Consider the following 24,137-nt stretch of genomic DNA (forward strand, 5'->3'; position numbering starts at 1 on the left):
GGCTGCAGCCCCCCTGGCACCGCCACCACCTTTAAATAGGAACCGGTCGTAAAGGAAGTGATGCAGCCTCCACGTGTCTTGTTGCTGACAGACACACACACACACACACACACACAGTTACTGAGGAGTGGAATTTCTCCCGCTGGAGTTCAGGGAACAGGTGGTTTTAGTAACTCCCTGATTTCTGTCCTTATGCATCAATGGGATGAATCACAAACTGTCCTGTGAGTTGACCTGCTATACACAACAGCATGACATCACCTGCGTCCAGCTCTGATTATTTAGGGACATGATCTCACACAAAGACATGATGCACGTTTAGTTGAACTAGATGTGCTGTGTGAATTCCTAACATGTTGGTCACATACATAGAAAGCAGGACGAATGTTCCTCTACATGTCTGCATGTACAGCAGAGGCTATTTCAGTCTGTGTCCATACGACAATCTGCCTATCGACAGGACGCGACCAAACCAATCATGGTGTCACTGAGTGTCTAGTACAAGTAAAGATTTGATCAATTTATCGTTTGCTGACTTGAATTTCCAAATATTAACTTTGCTCAAAAGGTAAGCAGACAATTTGAAGACCAAGCTAAAACACAGTATGTATTAAAAATATTACTTGCATCCTTAAAGCATCAAGTTGAACTTTTCTAGAAGAAGGAAAAGAAAGAAGGAGGAGGAGGAGGTGGAGGAGAGTCTAATGTTGGTTAGACTAATAATAAATAGTTTCCTCCTGGTATCAAGATGTTGATCTGGAGTCTTTAATATCTCAGAGAAGATCATTTGATCATTTTGCATAAATTTTAGCTTATGCACTTTGTGATAATATTTGATTAGTTACTTTTATTGTATGCAAAACATTTCTGCTGGTCAGAAGTCGGAGGTGTTTATACACTGTTTCCCTGCTGCAGCACATAAAATTTCAATTGATCACTGATTAACAGGTTTTACTGATGTGTAGTTTTATGGATGAAATGTGTTAAAGCAGGGAAACATCTGAACACATGCAGGGCAGGAAACATTGTTTCACAGCATAAAATATAATCAGAAACATGGAAACAACTGCAATGCAAAGCAATGAACATCAATTTTTCAGAACATTTCCACAGTGATTTACTCTAATAGAGCTTGATTGTTATCATTACTGCAACTTTTTATGATTAAGATAAAACATAATAACCCAGGATTGCAATAATAAATTGTAATACTCTGTAAAAAGTGGACTTTTTTATTCAGTGATGAACATGGTGTATCCACAGATTAGAGTTTAAAACAATTTAATAAGATTGAATGAGATAAACAAATAGGCTAATAGATATTTAGTCCATAAAAAGGCCATTAACTGCTTATCGCTTAGCAGAATCACATCATGATCCTGGTAATTTGATAAGACAAAAATAGAAATCAAGCAGCGCATGTTGAGAATTATTAAATTTTTTAGATTTGACTTCCCTGAAACATTTTCCAATGAAATATGAAGCTGAAGTTGTCTTCTAAGAGTCTAAAGACAAAAATACCCGAATGAGGGGCCCTGTTGTTGTCATATCTGGTCTCTGACATATGCGTGTGTGTGTGTGTGTGTGTGTGTGTGTGTGTGTGTGTGTGCCAGCGTTGGGTTTCCAGCCTCACACCAGCTGCTGCTTCACATGCACGCTGCTGCTGCAGCTGCTGCAGCATGCTGCGCGCTGCAGGCTTCAACAGGAATAGATACGGCCGGCATTAGGAAGCCATGAGAAAGGTGTGAGAACGTCGTCTAATGACTGGAGTGTTTCTGCTTGAGTTAACCAAAGAAGAGGCTTTTTATGTATGCAGATTGTGTCAGGCTGAATAATAATAATCCAACACATTTTGATGAGAAAACTTTGCGTTACTTTGATAAAGTTTGTTAGCAAGGGAAGAAACAGAGAGGCGAGAGTTGATCGACGTTAATTTTGCTAGCTTAATTTTAACTTGCGCGAATAGATTCACTGTAAAAACACAACTTAACATGACTGCAAAATAAGGTTTGCATAATATTTTAGTATTTTTTGCCTAAAAATGACCAGAATCAAAGCCAAGTATAAACAGTATAAAATAAAATTGGAAGAATTAGCGTGAACATAAGTTAGTTAAACATCAATTTGTCTGTATTTTAGCTTTTCCTTGAATATGTTTCTACAAATAACATCCGTTTAACACATCTTTACCTTCTTTTAGCTTATTTTAGCCAGTTTTCTCTTGGCCTGGTGTATCTCAGTGTAAAAAGCGGCGGGTCAGGTGGGACGTAACCGGGCCTCCAGAGAAACGGTTACTTATCTCACAGACGTCTTACAGAAGGTTTGGGAGTTCGAGTCAATTTTTTATTTTTTCCTCTATCAAAACAAACTTTCATGTCAGAGTTCAAGAACCACAGTGAGGCTATTTTGAATAACCCACATTTTATCAACCTGTCACTGCTTTATTGACGATCATATCAAGAAAAGCTGAATGTTGTTGTTCCTACTTTATGAAGGAAAAACCAGAAGAGAAAAGGAAACTGAAATTGTTTTTCATGACCTGTGGTTCTGCTAATCTCACACTGCCAGGCCTCCGTGTGGTGAAAAGCTGCTGGTTTACTGAAAGGGAAAACACTCCGTAAAATTATGGCAGAGGCAAATTGTACTTTTAAAGGATCATTACTCATATGGAGTTTTCAAAGAAAGATGTATTTGAAGCTAAGACCAAAGTCTGAATTTATGAGCCGGACTCACACACTTAATCTCTCAGCTTCTCCCTGCAGAAAGTGAAATTTTCTTTAAATTAACTTGTGACTGAATATATTTTACGACCACATTGCAGTACATTAACTGATGTTTATTATAGGTAAATATATCACATCCCAAAAATATATAATGGAACGAGAACAGGATATAAAATAATCCTGCATAGTAGTTTAGTCTCCTTTGTGATCCAGTGCAGACCTTTCAACTTAATATTGCCTCTCAAATCTATTCACACCCTTTGAACCTGCTGAGATTTTGTCATTGTGACGCTTAAAATTTTACTTTCTTTTTTTGATACAGTAAAATTTCTCTGTGAGCAACATAAAAATAATAAAATAATTGCTAAGTGCTTTGCTTTCTATTTTTGTGCCAGGTCTTTGTTTAAAACAAAGGCATGCTGGCTTCATTTCTTCTTCTATTGTCTCACTCTCACAAATAACAAACATGGTGCCATCTGGTGGCGTTCGCAGGTTTTTTTTATCTGCCATTCTGTGGCGGAGTTACAGCGCCACCAATTGGCCCGGCAGAGCTGCTACAGCTAGGAGCTAAAAGGCTAACTAACCTTTACACTAACTGACCAAAGTTGTGTCCAAACTGTCCTGCTGTTTATTATCCAGCGCGCCGTGTTCAGTTTCTCTACTTATCTTCAATGTGAGCTGAAATATTGAAGAGATTCTTCAGATATTATTTACTAAAACAATGTTTAAACATTTTTAAATCGGTGTTAAGTTAAAACAGTAGTTATGGCTCAAAGTATATGGAGAGCCGTTTGAGCCAAAAATTAAATAAATAAATAAATAATTAAATAAATAAATGGGTGAAATAAATGAAAAATGAGTAAAATAAATCAAAAAATGAAGAAAATGAGTGAAATAAATAAAAACATTTGTTAAATAAATAACTTAGCTTTTTCATTAACCCTATTTTTCATTTCTTTATTTTTCATATGATCAATTTCTCAATTTCCCTTTTTTCATTTATCTATTTTTCATATCTCATTATTTATTTATTTGTTTATTTATTTATTTAATTTTGACTGAAATGGCTCTCCATAAAAGTAAACTGAAAACTGTAATATAAAAAGTGAGGCGTGAGACTGTGACTAAATGAATGAGCATTTTGCACAGCACTACTATTTTGCAAAACAGTTTGTGTATACTTTTCAGAGATTATACACAACATATTTTGTTAAAATTGACATTCAAATACATTTATGAATCTCATTTTAAATATATGTCAAATTTTCCAGTGGAAAGTGAAACATTTTCATAGACTTTCTTTATTGTCATTGCACAAAAACACGACAGTAAATTTGGCAACAAAATGTCATCGCTTGGCTACTGGGGCACACAGAAAACATACCGAGTGTGACTATAAAAACATAGATCTACAAATGTCTTACTGGTGCAAATAAGAAAAAAACTACAATAAATTGCTAAATTTATGTAACTCTAGACAAAATGAAGAGCCCAACATCCTGGTTATTCCACCAAACATGGATTTGAACTCTTCCTGAGTTAAAACATTACTATTGAAGTTTATCTGAGGTCTGAATGCACTGCATCTTTTTTGTTAATTTTCTGCAAATAAATACAAAAATTTCCTTGGAGTTTCAGATACATAGAATGTTCATTTTACTCAAACATATAAATATAAAAAGTAAAATCAGAGAAACTGATCATTTTAGTGGTTTCTTATTTTTTTCAGACAGTTTTAATGTTGAGCAATATGCAAAATATGCTTTATTGTTGCTTCTTTGCTTGAACCATGTTTGTGAAATAAAATAAACAACAATAAATACAATGTCGCTGCACTTATACAACACTTCATCTACTTAATTTATCCCAAAACTGGATAAAGGAGGAGGAAATTAGCAGCTGGAACAATATTTACATTTTGCCGCTCGGATTAGAGTGTTTTCATGCGGCTCGTTCATCTCTTGGTTAATAAGTGTCTAATTGTCTTTTTCAGTATCTGCTGACGCCATCGCTGCAGGAAGGCCAGCCAGAAATGAGATCTCATTACTGGTTGGTTCTTCTGGCTGAGCTGGGAGCCAGGCCTGGCAGAGCGGGACACACACTGCGACAGCAGCGCTGCTGACACACTTACACACATTTTGTGCTACCAGCCCCAACTCTAAAATGGCTTTTCAGAAAACTTTACCCAGCTTTCCAAAGATGCTGCCCACTCCTTCACACCCAAATCCCAGTAAGGAAGGGGATGAAGTGGGATTTTTAGGAAGTACACTGTACATACAGAACGCTCACACAAACAAACACGGACATCCTGTCCAAGTTTCGCAGCAAGAAGACAGATTGGAGTCAGTGTGAGCGTGGTGAGGCGAATGTTTTCTGGCAGTCAGTGATGAAGATGACATCACTGCACAGCCGTGGCGATGAACAATGTGTTCTGATCCGTCTCCACTGAAAAGAGCAACGTCCCTCACTCTTCTCCAAAAGTCCGGTTCGCAGCCCCAACAAACATACAGCGTGCCGTTTTCCTTCAGGCCAGTGAAGATGAGGCTCCTGTGGCACACCAAGAAAACTGGTTTATTATAAATGATAAATGCTCAGATGAAGCTTGAATCCGGGCTGCACAATGGCACAGTTGGTAGAGCTTTTGCCTTGCAGCAAGAAGGTTCTGGGTTTGATTCCCAGCCCCGGTCTTTCTGCATGGAGTCTCCATGTTCTCTCTGTGCATGGTGGGTTTTCTCCAGGTACTCCGGTTTCCTCCCACAGTCCAACAACATGACTGTCAGGTTAATTGGTCTGTCTAAATTGCCCCTAGGTGAGTGTGTGTGTGCATGGTTGTTTGTCCTGTGTGCCTCTGTGTTGCCCTGCGACAGACTGGCGACCTGTCCAGGTGACCTGTCCAGGTGACCCCGCCTCTCGCCCAGAATGTTAGCTGGAGAGGCACCAGCAACCCTCCCGACCCCACTGAGGGACAAGAGTGTCAAGGAAATGGATGGATAGATGGATGGAAGCTTGAAAAAATATGACTGATGTATTGAAATGTCTCTTCAAATTGTTCTCAGGTGTCAGTATTTATCCTGTGTGTTTAATTTCACAACATAAGTGCTCAATAAATTGATTAATTACTCTGAAAATAATTATTCAGGGTATTTGCTGGTGAATATCTTTTGTAATAGTTTCAAATGCATCACAAATTCCTATTAAAAACAAGTCTAGCTGAATCTAGTCGAGCTTTTGGTTTTGGCCAAACATGTTGCAACACATTCTGAAAAAATGTCTGTACTTTGGGACGTGTTTTCAGAAATTCTGTTTATGTAGCTGCAGCTTTATTTAATTATGAATTTTTGTTAATTCATGTTCTCAGATGCAGCTCGCTCTGCACTTCGGCACTTAAGTTTTAATTTTTTACGCACAGCTTCTGTGTCTTTGAATGCATCTGAGGACAAAGTCCGTTTTCTGGTCTCAAACGTTTTCCATTGAAAGGGAGAACAATCTGTGTCTTCGTTAAGATGAAAAGAAAAAATGCACATGAGCTAACATTAACTTATTCCATGACATAAATGAGCCATGCAGAGATATTTTGATCTGCAGAGCCTGGCAGAAATGTCCTGATCTCACCGAGTCCCAGTTTGATGCAACATTTAAGTTGATAAAATCAATAACAGGTTTATGCTAAACACCACAGTAGTTGCTCAATTTTAAATAACCAACTGAATGTTTCTCTATGCCAAATGAAATGTCCAGACTGCAAATGTTTTTGTGAAGGACTCAGAGTGAGACACACTGAGGAACCAGACAGAATCAGGAGTTGCAGCTCCTTTCACAGTTATTGGTGGAACTTAAAACTTAAAAACTAGCAGCTGTGAGAGCTTGATGACCAGACATGGTGGCAGGATACCAGATTCAGCATGTTTGTCATTCTTGAACATAGAAATATTCTAATTTCACTTTACACAGCCTCTGAGATCCTAAACATGTCGCTTATAAGAGGTGTGTGTGTGTGTGTGTGTGTGTGTGTGTGTGCGTGTGTGTGTGTGTGTGTGTGTGTGTGTGTGTGTGTGTGTGGGCCAGATATTCTTGAAAATGTAAAATCTTGACACATCATCATTCATTGTTTTGCATTTATCAATGAGGAGCACAGGTCGCCCTGTGCTTGTTCAGGATAAGTAATTACTTCAAAGTCAATGAATCGTTGTAATTGTCTGAGCTTCTCTGGAGAGATGCTTTTTTCATAACTGGCATAATTTAATTTAAATTCACTAAATTAAATATGTTATTGGACTCAGACTTGATTCAGTCATTTTGTGTGTGAATTAATCTTTTTATCCTGTAAGTTTTGTGAAATAATAAACTGCAGGTAAATTGATTACATGGGGAAAATGGTGGATTTGATCCTCGTGAGTCACATTCCTCTGCTAATTACAGAAGCTACGTTTTAAGGCTTTGTGTAGAAGCAGCAGCAGCTGATTTGGTAGCAAAGCTCTTAATTCTCACCTGGTTTTTACCTGCATAAAGTTTGTTGTTTGGTTTTTCATAAACCTGGAGAGAAAATCTCAGAACTGCTTCACTGAAACACCTGACCAGTCTTCAGACGAACCGCTAGCTGAGACCAAAGTGACGCAACTTTTATCACATGAAGCAGTGAATATGAAACAGCTTGAATATTATAAACTAAGAAAAGTAGCTTAATAAACATAAACACCTAGCGGTAACTAAGGAGTCACTTCTGGAGCTGTTTTATTTCGACCATTAGAATTTACAATCATCAAACGTTTGAACGCTCAGCTTTCCTTTGTGGAGATTCTCACAAGTCAGTGGAAACATTGTTTTTATTACGTCTGAAAAAGAGAATTTGTTCTGCTCTGCTTTTAGTCACCAGCTCCTGTAACAACATGCAGCATCAGCACTCAGGTGACAAAAGACCCAAAAAGTAAAAGCAGTTGGTGATTATTTTGCTTGGCCTGTTTGTGCAGAGCTATGCTTGATAAGTTGTGAATGTTGCAGCACTTAGAGGTTAATCATTGTTATTTTTACCAGCTGAGGGAACAGCGAAGTGGGGCAGCGTCAGATCAGAGCATGAAGCTCCGTCTGCAGGAGAGCGCCAGCCGCAGACAGAAATAAACCTGACAGTTCTGCATTCCTCACTCTGTTCCCTTTCAACTGTGAATATGACACCGCTGAGTCACGCGGGGACGTGTGTGTGTGTGTGTGTGTCTGTGTGTGTGTGTGTCACTCAGAAAGGGCTTGTCTACGCAAAGTTCATATGTTTTTATGTATAAGTGCAGGTCGTTCACTGATGTATAGGTATGAACAGGGAAACATAATGATCAGTCATCTCCAGTCTTCTGTCACACACACACACACACACACACACACACACACACACACACACACACACACACACACACACACACACACACATTTCTGCTTTGAAGTGTCAGTGTATACGTCTATAACTCACCAGCTTGTCCTTAATTCCTGATTATGGTGGTTTATTTTCTTACTATTGTCAAGCCTTCATGTAACTGAACAGACAATAACAGAGAATTTAACAGACATTTAAAAACGTGGATCACAAAAATGACAATGGTTTCGTCTTAATGACTCCTGAGTTTACAAAGATTTAAATGTTCATTACACACATTAAAAATGATTGCAGTTCTTCATGCCCTTCATTCCTATTAAATGTAGTGGATTCAATAAATTGGCTGGATGTATTTTTGCATATTTTCTAAAGTAACTTTTCCTTTTTTGAAAAATACTGAGTTTGACAAGTACTTTTAGCATAACAGTTAAACTCCCTTTCTCATTCTGATCCAATTTATTTTTTCCTTTCCACATTTTCCTTTCAGCAGTCTTTGGGAAATGAATGCATAGTTCATGTTTCTCCCTCCCTGGGTAATCTTTGCCTTTCCCTTCTCTTTACACTCCACATTGCAGAATTTCTGCTCTGCTTGCACACACGTGAACGTCCAAATAAATCTGCAATACTGCAACAAAAACGTCCAGATTGTAATAAAACCAACAAATGACACATTTTCCCATGTTTTATTTTGCCTCCTTTCTTTTCCATTTCCATTTCAATCCTCCTCATTGTTAAACGCAAAATAATGAGTGATGATGTATCAAGATTTTACATTTACAAGGAAATCTGGCCCACACACACACATACACACACACACACACACACACACACACACACACACACACACACACACCTTGGATAAGCGACACGTTTTGGATCTCAGAGGCAGTGCAAAGTGAAATTAGAATTTTTCCATTAAGTTTCTGGATTATTAGCTTTTAGTTTTTGCACAAAAATAACAATTTATCTCCACTAAAAAGTTCACATTAAATACATAATTAATACAGAAAAAATATGTACCAAACCTCAGTTTTGTTCTTTTTATGATGCTTTCACTTCTTGTGAATTCATGGCCCAGAACCCATTATTGGCTTTCTGTGACTCACAATTGACCTTAGTCATGAGTGTGTGTGTGTGTGTGTGTGTGTGTGTGTGTGTGCGTGTGTGTGTGTGTGTTGGTTCTGACAGTCACACACTGACCACTGCGAAGGCTCCATGCTCCCTGCACAACCTGAAAGGGGATTAGGAAGACATAGAAAATGCTTGGATGGATCTTTGCTGTGGGCATTTGGTAGAGCTGTTGCCTTGCAGCAAGAAGGTTCTGGGTTCGATTCCCGGCCCCGGTCTTTCTGCATGGAGTCTCCATGTTCTCCCTGTGCATGGTGGGTTTTCTCCAGGTACTCCGGTTTCCTCCCACAGTCCAAAAACATGACTGTCAGGTTAATTGGCCTCTCCAAATTGCCCCTAGGTGTGAGTGTGGTTGTGTGTCCTGTGTGTCTCTGTGTTGCCCTGCGACAGACTGGCGACCTGTCCAGGTGACCCCGCCTCTCACCCAGAACGTTAGCTGGAGAGGAACCAGCAACCCTCCTGACCCCACTGAGGGACAAGGGTGTAAGAAAATGCTTGGATGGATCTTTGCTGTCGTTTTATTTTGGACAGAAAAACTTTTGTTTTGCATCTATTTCCTGAAAAATTACTTTTCTTTCTGTTTCTGCTGGCACATTTCTTTTGCCCATTTTGGTTATAAAGGGAATCTGATTGTGTTTCACAGAACAGAAACTAATGAAGTCATATTACCAAAATGAACTGGCAGCATTTATTACTTCTTGGCACTACTCTCCTTCCGTTGCACTCAAACAAATGCTCCTTACTGGAAGAGCAGCAGTGCAGCTGCGTCCAAAGCCATTAGATAATGGGGCTAATAATGTGATGGTGCAGATGATGACATCCTCCGCTAATACAGCTTTACACATATTTAAAAATACAGATTGGATTTTAATCTTCTACAGAAGCACTTAGTGTCAATTGGCTCTGAAGCCACAACAGCATTTCTCTCTCATCACAGCAAAAAATGACAAGTTATTGAAAAGTGCCAACCTTCAGCTCACCATTAGCTGAACTAAATCTTATTTTGAGGTGTAAAACTGAAGAGGGTTTGATATGATTCCCACACTGTTTGGTTGTTTGAGCGCTAATGAATACTTTTCAGGTATAAAATTGTTTTAAACCATTTGATTGCACAAAATTGTATGAATTATTCAAGTTGTGTTGACCTATCACATATAAACCCAATAACATGCAGTTTCTGTTAGGTGTGGTGGTTGAGAGGAGACGCAGGGACCCAGGATGTAAAGGAAATGATGAATTTAATGAAGAGAACAGCTCAAACAGTCCAGATCTCTGCAGGCAGCACGGCAGAGCGGAAACACAGAGGCTCAGCACCGGCAGCAACTGAATACACAAGGACCCGACAAGAGACAAAGACAACAGGTGGACTTAAATACACATGGGGGTAATCAAGGGAATGAGACACACCTGGGGACAATCAACCAGGAAGACACAGAGACAGAGACTCACAGGAAGGAACTAAACACAGAAAACCCTAAAAATAAATACATAGAAACAGGATCACGACAGTTTCCTGTCGTATTAAATACAAAAAAAAAGGTTTAAGGGTTTAAGGTTTTAAAGCGAAGCTCTCGATTTACCGGTCGATCTACGTTCCCACCCTCATCTATGGGCCGAAATGGGTTTCCTCCTCCGCAGGGTGGCTGGSCTYWCCCTTAGAGAGAGAAGCTCGGTCATCCGGGAGGGACTCAGAGTAGAGCCGCTGCTCCTCCACGTCGAGAGGAGCCAGTTGAGGCTCGGGCATCTGGTCAGGATGCCTSCTGGACGCCTCCCTGGTGAGGAGTTCAGGTCCCACTGGGAGGAGGGGAAGACCCAGGACACGCTGGAGGGACGATGTCTCTCTATGGCCTGGGAACGCCTTGGGGTTCCTGGAGGAGCTGGAAGAAGTGGCTGGGGAGGGAAGTCTGGGCCTCCCTTCTGAAGCTGCTGCCCCCGCGACCCGACCCCGGATAAGAGGAAGAAAATGGATGGATGGATGGATGGATGGATGGATGGATGGAAGGTTTAAGGGCCATGAATGAGTTTGTATTGGACGACACTTCAACGTCTGACACCACCATGAAATTTGTGGACATTCAGCACATAAAAACTGAAATGACTGAAATTTAGAGGTCACATGTATTCAAGTTTCTGCCAATCTTGATAAAAGAGAAAAGTTATGACCCCAGAATTGGTGCAAACAAGAGGAATTTTCCATGTCTGACTGTTTTAAAGCTGCGGGGAGTAAACTTGTTTTTTCCAACTCTCTTGCTCTGCCGTCAGGAGCCACATGGGACGTTTCCTGACTGGTTCCTGTGAGCTTTAGAAACATACACAACCTGCACAAGGTTAAAGATTCATCCACCACGTCCTCACTACGATGGAAAATTCCCTGATTCCCTACATTTTTTTCCACGTAGTGGAAATTAAAAAAACCTGCTTCGTGTAAACTGAAAATAAACTCAATTTAAGAACGACTCTTATCCAAATCAAGCAGTGGATGTTTGACTTGGTGCCCAAGGATGAGGGTTCGGTGTTCAGGGTTCGGTGACATCTAGTGGCACAAATTTCTAACTGCAACCAAGAAAAGCACCAACATCATTGAATCCAGAATCAAGGTGAGACAAAGTCTGCAGGATTTACGTTCAGCAATGTTTTTAATTAGTTTTAAGGATGAAAGAGGTTAACATGGTTACCAAACCAGAACTTAATTGAAAATTGTGTTTTTGTTGCTGCCTGTGCATAAAACATTTTACTGTGGATGAAATTAACGAGGGGTAATAAATGACTTCCTATTACTCTGCTCACACAATCTCCTTTCCCATTTATATTCATTCTGAGACATTTTTTCTAACACATCAGCCATTTTTCCCATTTCCATCTCCATCTTGATCTGCTCCTTTCAGCCTTTCTTTGATTTCCCTTTTTTCCTCAGCCAGAAGCAGAAGGAATGACACCAGCGCAGCCGCATGATAGATAGCCATCATTCCAACCTCTGCAAACTCACATTCTCTGAAATAGCTGGCAGAGCTTATAGGTTTTCGTCACATAAAGCAATCAGATACAGGAAGCTTCAACAACGAGACGTCACGACAACAATGTTTCCTTATCGGAAGGATTTGTTTATCACGCTCAAATGTTTGCAGTGGAAATGAAATAAGAGTTCATCTTCACAGCTGAGGCTTTTGCCTGGACTTAATAGAAAATGAATGTTAGGTAGAACCAAAAAGTAATAAAGTAAAATATATGACTTTCAATCTGGAAATAGTTTTCCTTCTTTTAGTGGAAAATATAAAAAACCGGCATATCTTTAATCAAAGTCTCCAGCTTTTCCCCCAAACCCAAAGAGCTACAGCCTATGAAGAAATATTAAAATATTATACACAGTGTGGCCAACTGCAAGGTGCATCACTCTTCTCTCTGTCATCTTTACTCCCTCAGTGAAAATTATTTTGCTTGCAGGACGTTTCTAGGCGAAGGTGCAAATAATTTGACACATTAAAATCCCTTCGCATTTCCAACTTCTCAGGTTTTCATGCAGTTTGTTAGTAAACTGCATGAATATTGATCAAGAATTTTCATCAATATCGATCCCTGAAAATGCTACAAACGAATAACAAAAAGCAAAAACTCAAGTTTCAGAATATTTTGTCATATTTAACCACTAAATATGAATGTTGTACATTAATCAACGTTACTTAAAAATAACTAGAAACTAAAAACAATAAGGATAAAGACACAGAATAAAAACTGTGTGTATAGATGACTATTACAATAAAAACTCCACAGTAACTCTTCTACTGTTTGACTGAGGAGACGTGTAAGGATGTGACCAGTCAGATTTATTGCATAGATCTGCCTAAATGTGATGATAAAGTAAATCCTTTAAGACAAAACAAACAACAGCAGATGGAGCCTGATATAGAAGTGATTAGCAATGCAGCTGCAGTGAGAAACGGAGGGAAAGTTCCCCGGATCCCTCTCCACAAACTGCTTCTGCATGAGCCGGTGCGGCTGAGAAGATGCTCTGAATCAAAGGGCATCGTTATTTATTGCGTTTTCCCAGTTTGGAATGAATAATGAGGAATAATGAATCAAGTGTGTCCTCCGTGTTCCCCATCGTCCCCAGCTTCTCCTCGGCCGATGTTTTAAATAGCTCCTGTAGAAATAGCTACTGAGGAGACAAACTGCTCTGACAACGTCTGCTGGAAGTGTGTGTGTGTGTGTGTGTGTGTGTGTGTGTGTGTGTGTGTGACTCTGTGTTTCAGTCTTTATACCAGCTCATACATATTGGTATGAGCATGTGTAAATTCGTCTGACTTGAAGCCTGATCCTGTGACTTTGGCTTCATCCATAATTAAATGTGTATAAATCAGTCACTGCTGTAATGTGGAGCTTTAATGACTGCAGAGCTATTCTGAGGTTCGGACCTGACAGGTACACGATTCATCACTCAAACTCATCGTTATGCCTCCTCTCAACACTTTTCTCTGTTTTCTGCAATTAATATTTTCTCTTTATTTTTAGGTTGTGTCAAGAAATGTTTTTTTTTTATTATTATTTTGCAAAGTTTTGGGAAAAGCATCAATATTGATTCTCTATATGCTCTTCTTCATCTGATTGGTCACATACAGATGAAAGATGCTGCTCTGACTTGCTAAGTCTTCCTCTTGGGAGAAATCTGAATAAATCCTGGTTTTTAATGGAGATGAATCAGACTTTATTTTGAAAGGGTTCTAAGAACTCCACCTTAATGAGGGTGAAGCTGTGAAGATTATTTGGCCACTTAGACAAACAGCTGAAAACAAAAGTTTAGAGACGCCAAACTAAAAGGACACGTTTCATTTTGTTCACTCATTGCCTGACGTTTAATCAGACTGACTGACTTCTCTTGTTTTAGGTCATTTAGAAAAATTATTTCTATTAGCTAAATGTCACAATACTGAGAGAGATAAAATGTGAGAGAATTATTTAATTATGTCTTCAAAATCCGACATTTATGTACATTTTCTCAGTATTTGGCAGCATTCTTCCACATTCCTTGTAATGCAAACTGCATTCTAACCGTTTTATGTTTCCTTAGGGTCGTTGCTCTGTGGATAATAACTCAGTCCTTCCAACATCCTCACCAGGTCTTTGGCTTTTGTTCTGAGGGTTGATTTGGACATTTTGGACCAGAACCGGTTCGTCTCTGGGACACAGAAGCGCTCTAACTTCCTGAGCGGTGTGAATCAGGGGTGAAAGTAAGGGGGTACCGTAGGGTACTGCTACCCCTAAAAGATTTAGCAGGGGGCACGCAGTACCTGCAGGAGAGGAGCGGCTGTCTGCTGTAAAACATGAACGGGTTCACTGTGCAGCCATGAGTTCACCCACTAATCAGCCGTGACCGATTAGTTTTTCAAGTACAATCTAAAACAGACATAATCAGTTAATAGTTTTTTTTTTCTCATTTCATAATGTTTCTGAACTGTTCGTGCTTTGCTAGAGCAGCGGTGCAACACGACGATCGCGGAAGGTTTTGAGTCTCAGCATTTGGTGACAAACTGAACGCAACCAGGACGATGAGACCATCATGTCCTTTGGCTCCTTATCAAAACGTTCGTAACTTTATTAAAGAACAACAACAAAAAAATCAACAAAACGTGTTCAAATTAATGACCCAACAACAATAATAATCTCAGTGATTATTGTTTCAACAAGATGTTGCGCAATCCTGTGCGTTTCGGTTCCATTACCAAAATAACGAGCAGAGCAGGAGTTTAAAATGAACTAATCATCCACCGCTGTGTTCATGAGGCTTATTAATAATCGCAAAATAAATATCAAGCCTGAAAACCTAATATCGTAACGGACTGAATGTTTTTAATGTAATCTCTGGTCGGCTTGTGGAGCGCAGGAGGTTGCCATAGCAACGGSTGTGCTTAAATGACAAAGAGACGGAGAATAAAAAAGTGCGAGTGGTTTAGAGTTGATCACCTGTTCAGGTTGTTTTACCTTTGTTTACCTTTGTCCTGGTGCATCACATCTGCTGTAGTTTCTGAACGTTCAATAAACGACAAACTTGGACTAATTACCTCGTTCTTTGAGTTTACGTCATTTACAACAAACATCAAACACGGTTAACAAGTTTCATTAAGTATTTAACAAACAAATGGCTTCTACCGCAATTAATTTTATGTGACATTAAATTAATTGTCTACATAAAAATATAGTTTGGTGCTTTGAGCTCAGAGTCTGAGAGGCTTTTCCTTTTGCCTATCAAACAATTTTTTTTGTCTCTTATTTAGTGGAAATATTGATGTTGATTAGACTTAATTATAACCTTTTTCAACCTTTATAGCTCCACTGTTGAAAATGAGGAGCTAACATTCACAAATGACAGTGAAATAAAATTCCAGTCCAACATCTGGTTTGAGGTGATTCCTCTGGATCCTGTTGGAGGAAAAACATCCCAACTTCAGAAGATGAGCTTTAACCTAACAGAGCTCTGTGGTTCCTCCTGTCAGTATGAGAGTCAGGGTGAGGAGGCGCCATGTTAGGAAGAGAAGTGGAAGCTGCAGGATCTTCAAAAAAAACAGGTCATGATGCTGGGCTACTGATTATCCCTCTGTCTGGACACAGGATCAATAGAACCAGTTTAAAAGCTAAAATGAATGGTTATATGTCAGACATGGAAAACTGTGATGCTCTCCATGCCATGATGTTCAGAGTTTAGGTCTCATGGCATCTCAAGGTATCAACATTGCAGCCAGTGGGCTGAAGGAAATACAGCTTTATTTTGTAGCAATTCAAGAGCTACCAGCTTTTATCGCTTCGCAAAAAAATTCATCATCACAGAAATTTTTTGTCATAGTACCCCCAAGAATTTAAAACTACTTTCACCCCTGGGTGTGATGGTTGGATGTAATTATGTATAACTGTTTAAAGAGATGAAAACTGACACGTTGGCTGATTCCTGTTGACTTCCTCATCGTGTCCAACCAGAAAGCAGAGAGTTCCAGGTGTGGCTTTAAAACCCCTGGACCAGAGACGGGGGGTAAGTTCGCACATCTGTGTGGTCATTGACACAAATGTTCATGTCTCCTTCAATTCTTTCATTTTGTCTGTTAATCACCAGATAGATGTCTGGAAAATGTGCCCCCCTCACTTCTGAGGTAACGGTCACTTCCATGCCTTAAAATACATCAATGACACGTCTGACAGGTTCAGATGTGTCAGTGAACCTATCAGACGTTTCCAAAGCTGTGACATCATCATCTGGGATCTCCCACATTGTTTTAGGAGACAGCAATCATTCTGCATGTACACTTCTGATTTTGAAGACATTAATAATTAAATCTCTGGCATATTCTTTCTCTCAATTTTAGAAAATAGAAATAATTTTGGTAATTCTGACCTAAAATAAGAGAGATTTGATCTCATCAACTTCAGGTTTCAGGCAGTGGGAAGAGAAGATTTATGTGTTATTTTAGTTGCTGTATGTAAACATTTGAACTGTATATTCACTTTTGATCTAAAAATATTTTGTATGCCACCGTAACTCATGTGCCTCCGTGTTTGGCCAGGCCTCAGTTAGTTTGAGGCCTAAATCCAGGAATGACGCAGGAGAGCAGACTGACTGCAGCTGTGAAGACGGACAGACTGAAGTAAAACAACGACACGACTCTACAGGAAAACGTTCAGCTTGCATCACTCTGCAGATTGTTGCACAGTATTTTCGGCATGACAGAACCTCCAACAGGATCCTGCAGTTGGAAGCCACAGTGCAACATGTTGTTATGAAACTCGTCTGGATTGAAATCATTTTCAAACCTGTGAAGGAGGAAAACTAAAGCTGTACGCCTCCATCTGACATGGAGCACAATGTTGCAACCTTGATGTTAAAAAATGTCTAAAATTATAAGATATTTTCTTTATTTTTGAGCTACGGTGCCAAATTTCTACTAGTAAATTTTTTTGCGTTAATCCAAAATGGCAGTTTTTAAAAGTAGAAGAGGCGATGTTAGGAGATGTAGGTTTTCTTCATTAAATGATCTGACAGTCTGCACAACTCTGCAAAAATCGTATTTTTATTTTACTCTAAAATATTTACCGCCATCTGCATATTAAAATATAGAGAAGAGTGCTTCAGTTCCACTGTGATGTTATTTCACCAGAATGACCTAGTTAAAGTTAGAACGTTGTGCCAAAGAAAATCTGATCAGAATGCGGTCCATTAGAGCAGGAGTTGTTTTTATGGATTAAAGTATCAGACACACACACGACAATGAAGAAACTGAAGAAAGGACTAAATGTGCTTCTTTGGAAATGACACAAAGTATTAATGCATTAGTTTCCCACGGGGTTTTGGTGATGTGTCACCGTCTTCAGTTATTCTCTAGCTAAAAGCTCCGACTAGCTGCTTTTTCATCAACACGAACAATTGTTCCTTTCTTTAAAAGCTAATTCTAAAAAGCCCACATATAACACGCCAACAGGAAATGCTTTGTCCCAAAAACACCGAGCCGGGCCGAGCCTCCAGAAGTCGTTTTCCTTTCCCCTTTTCATCTTTCTTATTTGGCAGCACACGTCACATCCACTCTGCTCAGACGACCTACTCCAGTCCGTTTTATCTACCCTGGAGCCAGTAGAACGGGAAGTTGCTGAGTGCAGGTGCATGCGACCTGATGTCCTTAAAAAATGTCATGTCTAATGGCTTCCCATCAATCATTCTCAAAGCAGGGCACCTTGTTATAATTTGCATATTAATTCCAAAAAAAATGGTCACAAAGAAAAACAGAATATTCAAATGAGCTAGATTTCAACTGGGTCTGTTTCAGATTACTGAGTCGCTTCAGAAAGCCGTGAGTCTCTAAGCAGCAGGTTTCTTCTTCTGCATCTGTCTCAACCAAATGGAGAAGGTGGTTAGTGTGAAATGCGTCACTGAGAGTAATTTCCTAAAACAAAGCAGATGAGGTGCTTATCTGTGCACATACGTGACTTTGGTTTTCTAACTTTAACTTTGACACATGATAATTAGCAAACGCTGACAGTGAAAAAGAAAATTCATCAAACTAATATCTGCTGGACCTCATCATCTTTGTGTTGTGGCGTTTGATGCTCGGCCAGAATGAAATCCATATTTTATATATGGATCTAGTTATGACTTACTTAAAATGGGGTCATTTATGTAATGCCAAATGTATGTTAGCAAATAAAAAAAAGTCTTGGAAATAAACAAAAAAATGAAGATAATTATTTTGCTCCTTTTGTTGGTTTTCAATCAAATTAAGTTTCCAAGCAGATGCATGTTTTCATTGACGACATTGATGCAAAACACACAGATCTGTTAAAGGACAAGACCTTAAATACTTCGATGGATGACTTTTTCTAGTTTTTAAAAAAAATTGGCTTCCTGGTCAAACCGGTCAGGCAGGGAGAGATTAATTAACAACACTAGGTCTGCCAGCGACCTCTGGTGGCCATAAATTAAACTACAACTGCCGCATCAGATTTAAAAGATAAAAAATGCTGAAATACGGCAGAATAAGGTTTTGATTTATTTTCCAAAGTAATTTTATGTGGTTATCTATAAAGGCTTTATTTGGTTATTCTATTAATAATGATCATCTTTAAAAAAAAATATCCCTTTTGTGCTTATTGATATATTTCCTTTTAATGTAAAATCATTTCTTGTCAAACATCTGATTCAGAATGAAATCAAATAATTTATAATTTATTCTAATGCTGCATTTTAACAGATTTCTGAATAACTAATTTTGCTCATTTAACTGTGTATTGGTTATCAAGGTGGAGCCATGAATGCAAAACCAGTGTTGTTACCTGTAAAGGTGAGGACTCAGTTCAACTTACAAAAAGACATTTATTTTTTAACAAAAAACATTCATAAAAAACCAAATCAAACTGATCTTAACACTATGGTCAGAATGATCAGCTCCCCTGAAATGACGATAGAAACGGCTCAAAAGAACAAAGACAATCCTCACGACATTTAAAACCTACAAACGATAATAATTTGTAATGTGACTGAGTGGGAAAACAAAACTCAACGTCAGCATGTTGTGACTAAACTGGGAGATTAGAGTCGAGGAACATTTGTACACAAATTATTTTATAAAATAGTGCGATGAAAGGTAACGAAACCAAACTGTGGAAGAGACTAATGTATTTAAAGAACTGAAAATTACAAGAAGTCATAATCAAAACCTAGAAAGTTGACAAAGTCAAAAACTTTAGTTATAAAACCTGTAAAAATTGTTCCCAATTCCTAACTGCTTTGAACCTTCATACAATAAAACACAAAAAATGCACATGCTTCGGAGAGCAGATTGTTGTTTCTGTCTCCCAGACATGTTTATTTTTGTGCCAATATGAGGCTGACCTGAAGCAGCAGAATGTCATCTTTGGTCTTGGTTCCAGCTCCACCCCGTGGCTGGTTATGTTCCTGTTGAGCAAACACAAAACAGCATGCAGGTTGGTCATCACTAAGCAACCAGTTAATGCACAAACCAGCATGCTGTAAGTATAAGATGCAGTGTTAGTCGACAGTGGCTGATGCACGTTTGACATGTTTGTTGCAGGGATCTCTTCCACCACAGAGCAACCTGGCAGCTAAGGATGGAATGGGTAAAGCCACTGCTCTGATCTGCCTCCTCAGTTTGCTGACAAACCCAGTATGGAGCACTGGGCTGTCTGTTGGACAGAGGAGGCGCACATTGGCACAAGCACTGCTGTATGCACACACAGTGTAGTGGAGAAACAGTCATGAAGAACAAATACACACAAAAAATGAAATGGCATCAAGCACTGAAAAAGACATCAACGTCTTATACGAAATTTTATACATAAAACTGGTTTATTTGACAAATAATTCCACTGTAGTCGAATATTATATACATTAACTCACTATATTATTACTTATTAAATGGGTCATGATGTTTTACAAACGCTCAACACGGAAAACAGATCGCAGTAATGAAACAAGATGGATTTTTATAGTGAAAACTAAACACATTTGGCGGTTTATTTTCTTACCTCACAGGGATGCGATGGGATTATGGAAAGGCCTGGAAAGAAGGAACAGAGGACGCGCTTTATTCTCCTGAAACGGGTTGCCAAATTTGCTCTTTTTGTCGTTCTTACGAATCCCCACAACTAATATTGAGCTTGTAGAGTGAATACTTAGGGAGCTGGAAGTAAACGAGAAATCAAGCAAAACTACAGCAAAGATGTAAATATTAATAATTGGAAAGGGTTACACAAATAAAATATGGCTTACATTTGAATTGAAAACAAAGAAATCTATATAATATATTTTTTTATTAAGAGAAAAATAAATTTAAGGTTATTTTTATCGATTTTTGGAGCGCCGCATAATCTGTCCATATTAAGAAAGGGAGAAATAAAAGTCATTTTCTTCGAAAGGAGCAAGTGTTCTTTGCTTTTTCCTGAAATGGAGTTTTTTACGGACCTGGCAACTTCCGTATCCGTCTCTCCGCTCGACGTAATTTCAAAGAAACATGGCGGACGAAGTTGAGCAGGTTTGTTCAGCTGTGTTGAATTAAGCCGAAATTATTATTATGAAGTCGTTGGTGTATTGACTTTGTGTAAAATATTAGTAATATAATCAGACATCTGCTTGAGTTTCTACGCATAGTGTATGATTTTGGTTTTAAACATACTATTACGAGCCTGTTCGGGCCTGTGAAACCAGCTAGCCGAATTAGCCTGGCTTGCAGCATACAATGCTGTCGTGAATATCATTAAAACGTGTTTTGATGGTTTTTGTCACCCGTTTACAAAATAAAGTACATAACTGATAGAAGTAATTCATTTCACGACATTTCACGCTTTCCCTTCGCAACTGGGTGATGATACCAGGTAATGTAACTTTTACTGCACATATTTTGAAAACCTATATTCCTGCGTTTCAAGAACAGGAAGCTTCTGCTTTGGTGTTTTATAGCATTTTTCATTAAGTTTGAACCGCGACGTTTAGATAAGAAATTGTATCTGATATAAAATACCTGGTTACTTAGCGAGCTGCGTGTTTAAAAATCTAATTTGTACGACTTTTGCGTTTCCCAGTATTTCTGTATATTTTTCCTAGGTATAACATATTTGGGGCTCTCCATGCATTTGTTTAAAATGCTTTTTCTTTGTCTTCTGGTGTGATTTAACGCTCATTTTAATTCTTTTTACTGACCATCATTATGTGAGATAGTGGGTCAGATCTTTTTCGCAGATCCTATGTGACTAAGTTGGAAAATAAATTTCTTTTGTTTCACTTAAAGAACAAAATAAGAGTATACAACGTATATACTTGTAAGCTGCAAATGAACAGATTTGGTGCATTGCATATGAAATGGTAGCATCCAGTCAGCAGACAGTATTGTCCTCAAGACGCAGCTCTCCTGTCTGTTGACCATCAATAAAGTCCACAGGATAATTTATAACAGGTTCTGTTTGAAAACAGAAATAAGTGTCACTCTGTGTTCTGCAGCAACCAACTACCAACACAGTCGAGGAGCCGCTTGACCTGATCAGGCTCAGTTTGGACGAGCGGATCTATGTCAAGATGAGGAACGACCGGGAGCTGCGGGGCCGTCTGCATGTAAGCTACACCCACTGGATCAGGTGATCCACTTCTGTCAGTTTAGATCTTTGACCTCATTCATGTGTTTCATGTGTTCCCAGGCATATGATCAGCACCTGAACATGATCCTGGGGGACGTGGAGGAGACGGTGACGACCGTGGAGATCGATGAGGAAACGTATGAGGAACTCTACAAGGTAAAGTACCCGTCTTCCTTTTGTTGTTTTTATTTCTACACTTCATTCTGATTTATGCAATCTTCTTTAGTTCACCTCATCTACAGTGTTACAAACTCAGTCCGTTTTAAACTGCTGTGGTTGTTTTGATGCTGCTTTCTTTCCCATCATCACTTTGTCAACAACATTTTCTGTAAGTTTAGCCTCACATCTACTAAAAAAATACATTTGGTCAATCAAGGTCAGTTTGTCTATATGCATCACTGGCATGCAGACTTTGAATGGGTGGTACTTACAATTTATGGTGTGATGTCATATTTTTTATTCCAGTAACCTATCGTAATTCTTTTTGTACAACAATAGAATATATTTCACAGCTCTGATTCACTTCCTTGGTCATTTAATTATCTTAATTGACCCCCTGAAGGTCAGATTTTTGCACGTTTTGAGTTTAAAACGTAATCGGATCCAGTTGCTGCCTGCAGAGATCTGTTACATTTTTTTATAAGATTGCATAATAGTTTAGAAAGTCTAATCTCTTAGTGTTGGTACTAAAAAGCAGAGTAGATCTGCAGAAATGTGTTGGACGTGGTTTCAGCAGACGCCACAACCTCCTGGTTAAATATGTTTCATAACTACGTTTGCAGACTTGAGTTAAAAATGAAAGATTACAGATTAATATGACTGTTTTTCATGCTGTTTTTCAGTCTACAAAGCGGAACATCCCCATGCTGTTTGTCAGAGGCGACGGCGTGGTTCTGGTAGCTCCGCCCCTCAGGGTGGGCTGATACCGGACGCTTGGTGTCTCCATGTCTGCTGTAAAGTGTTGCCCACTTTCTTTGTTCTTCCTTTATTATACTTCTAATTTCACATGTAAAACTTCTCCCACTCTGTCAAGTTGCCTGCAAACACATTTTTGAGTGAAGAAATGGAGAAAGTTAAGAACGACAGCATTTATTTTTGTTTTTTGTTGTGTAGCTGTTGTTGAACTCGTCGGTGGATACTTCATTTGACTTTGCTCAGGATATAAATATTTTCAGATTTGATGAAATTGTTAGTTTTACATTCTGTACTTGTCACAAAGTGTCTCATTGTGATTTCAGGTTGTATTTTTGAAGTATTAGCAGGCATAAATTGAGCTTTTTTTTTGTGATTCATTAAAATCCCAGTTATGTAAATACATCTCAGAAGTCCATTATGTCACAAATATTAAGTTTGAAAGGTTTCATTTAATCATTTCTTATCCCCGTTTGTATTTTTGTGTTTAAATCAGATCCATTTGGAAACAATTTTTAGTTGAACTATTAAAAAAAAAAGAAAAGCAATGAGTGTTTTTATTTTTAATTTCTGGTACTAAACATGAAAATTACAACAACCGCAGCAGATGAGCTGGAGACATAAAGAGTTAAGTTTCTTGCATTTTTGTTTCTCAACTGAAAGTGAACTTTCTTACATTTTTACCTGTGAACGTGGGAAGTTGTTGTGCTGCTCCATTTTAACCACAAGATGGCAGCAAACGTCCTGTAAACGTCCCGGTGGTTTTCTGGGAATCGTCTGTATAACAGATTGAGACACAGAGAGAGAGAGAGAGAACAGAGATCCTGTTGCAACAAAGATATTCCTGACAAACTAATGAAGGTGTTTAGGAGCATCATTTACCCAGTGGTGGGAAGTAACGAAGTACAAGTACGTCGTTACTGTACTTAAGCACAATTTTCGTGTATCTGTACTTAAGTATATTTAATAATGGGTACTTTCTACTTTTACTCCACTACATTTTACAGTAARTATCTGTACTTTCTACTTCACTACATTTCTACAAAACTGTCGCGTTACTCGTTACATCCAAGTCGCATTGTGTTTTTTTTTCCCGTTAAAATGTGAAGTTTCCTCTGAGCGTCAGTAATATAATAGTACAGAAGCGCTGCATAAATCCTAAGATATGGCGACATGTAAAATCAGCAGCGCTTCGCTTTCACAGACGGTGGGACTTCGTCCAATTTTTAACGTCACTTGGAAGGAAAGCTTWAAGAAAGSTAAGCTCCGTGGACGTGATGCTAGCAAAGCTAGCTGTATTGACTGAGACACATGTTGCATCTGCGATGACTGACATGTCGCATATATGGGACAACGCTGTGACCAAAGTGCAATATTGTAATATGACATTCATGGACGAT

General features: G+C 38.8%; 1 protein-coding gene and 1 long non-coding RNA gene across 2 annotated transcripts; one reads left to right on the forward strand and one right to left on the reverse strand.

The window, feature by feature from the left end:
• Positions 1-3,825: 3,825 nt before the first annotated feature.
• On the reverse strand, positions 3,826-20,315 carry LOC108166302 (uncharacterized). Its single transcript, XR_001776622.1, has 3 exons — positions 20,224-20,315; positions 19,571-19,633; positions 3,826-5,270 (listed from the first exon to the last, which is right to left on the reverse strand). It is a non-coding gene; the product is annotated as an uncharacterized LOC108166302 (long non-coding RNA).
• Positions 20,316-20,646: 331 nt separating this feature from the next.
• On the forward strand, positions 20,647-23,142 carry lsm3 (LSM3 homolog, U6 small nuclear RNA and mRNA degradation associated). Its single transcript, XM_008408295.1, has 4 exons — positions 20,647-20,729; positions 21,692-21,802; positions 21,886-21,981; positions 22,668-23,142. Exons 1-4 carry the CDS (start codon positions 20,709-20,711, stop codon positions 22,746-22,748), a joined length of 309 nt encoding a protein of 102 aa, XP_008406517.1. The 5' UTR covers positions 20,647-20,708; the 3' UTR covers positions 22,749-23,142.
• Positions 23,143-24,137: the final 995 nt, after the last annotated feature.

This window comes from Poecilia reticulata, linkage group LG5, assembly GCF_000633615.1.
Source record: "Poecilia reticulata strain Guanapo linkage group LG5, Guppy_female_1.0+MT, whole genome shotgun sequence".
NCBI lineage: Eukaryota > Metazoa > Chordata > Actinopteri > Cyprinodontiformes > Poeciliidae > Poecilia > Poecilia reticulata.

What these genes read in the sequence shown, in the direction of transcription:
- lsm3 (XM_008408295.1), top strand. Translation starts at nt 20,709, where the DNA reads ATGGCGGACGAAGTTGAGCAG. An exon ending in AGCTGCGGGGCCGTCTGCAT is followed by an intron (nt 21,803 to 21,885) that starts GTAAGCTACACC and finishes ATGTGTTCCCAG; the next exon opens with GCATATGATCAGCACCTGAA. An exon ending in CGTATGAGGAACTCTACAAG is followed by an intron (nt 21,982 to 22,667) that starts GTAAAGTACCCG and finishes GCTGTTTTTCAG; the next exon opens with TCTACAAAGCGGAACATCCC.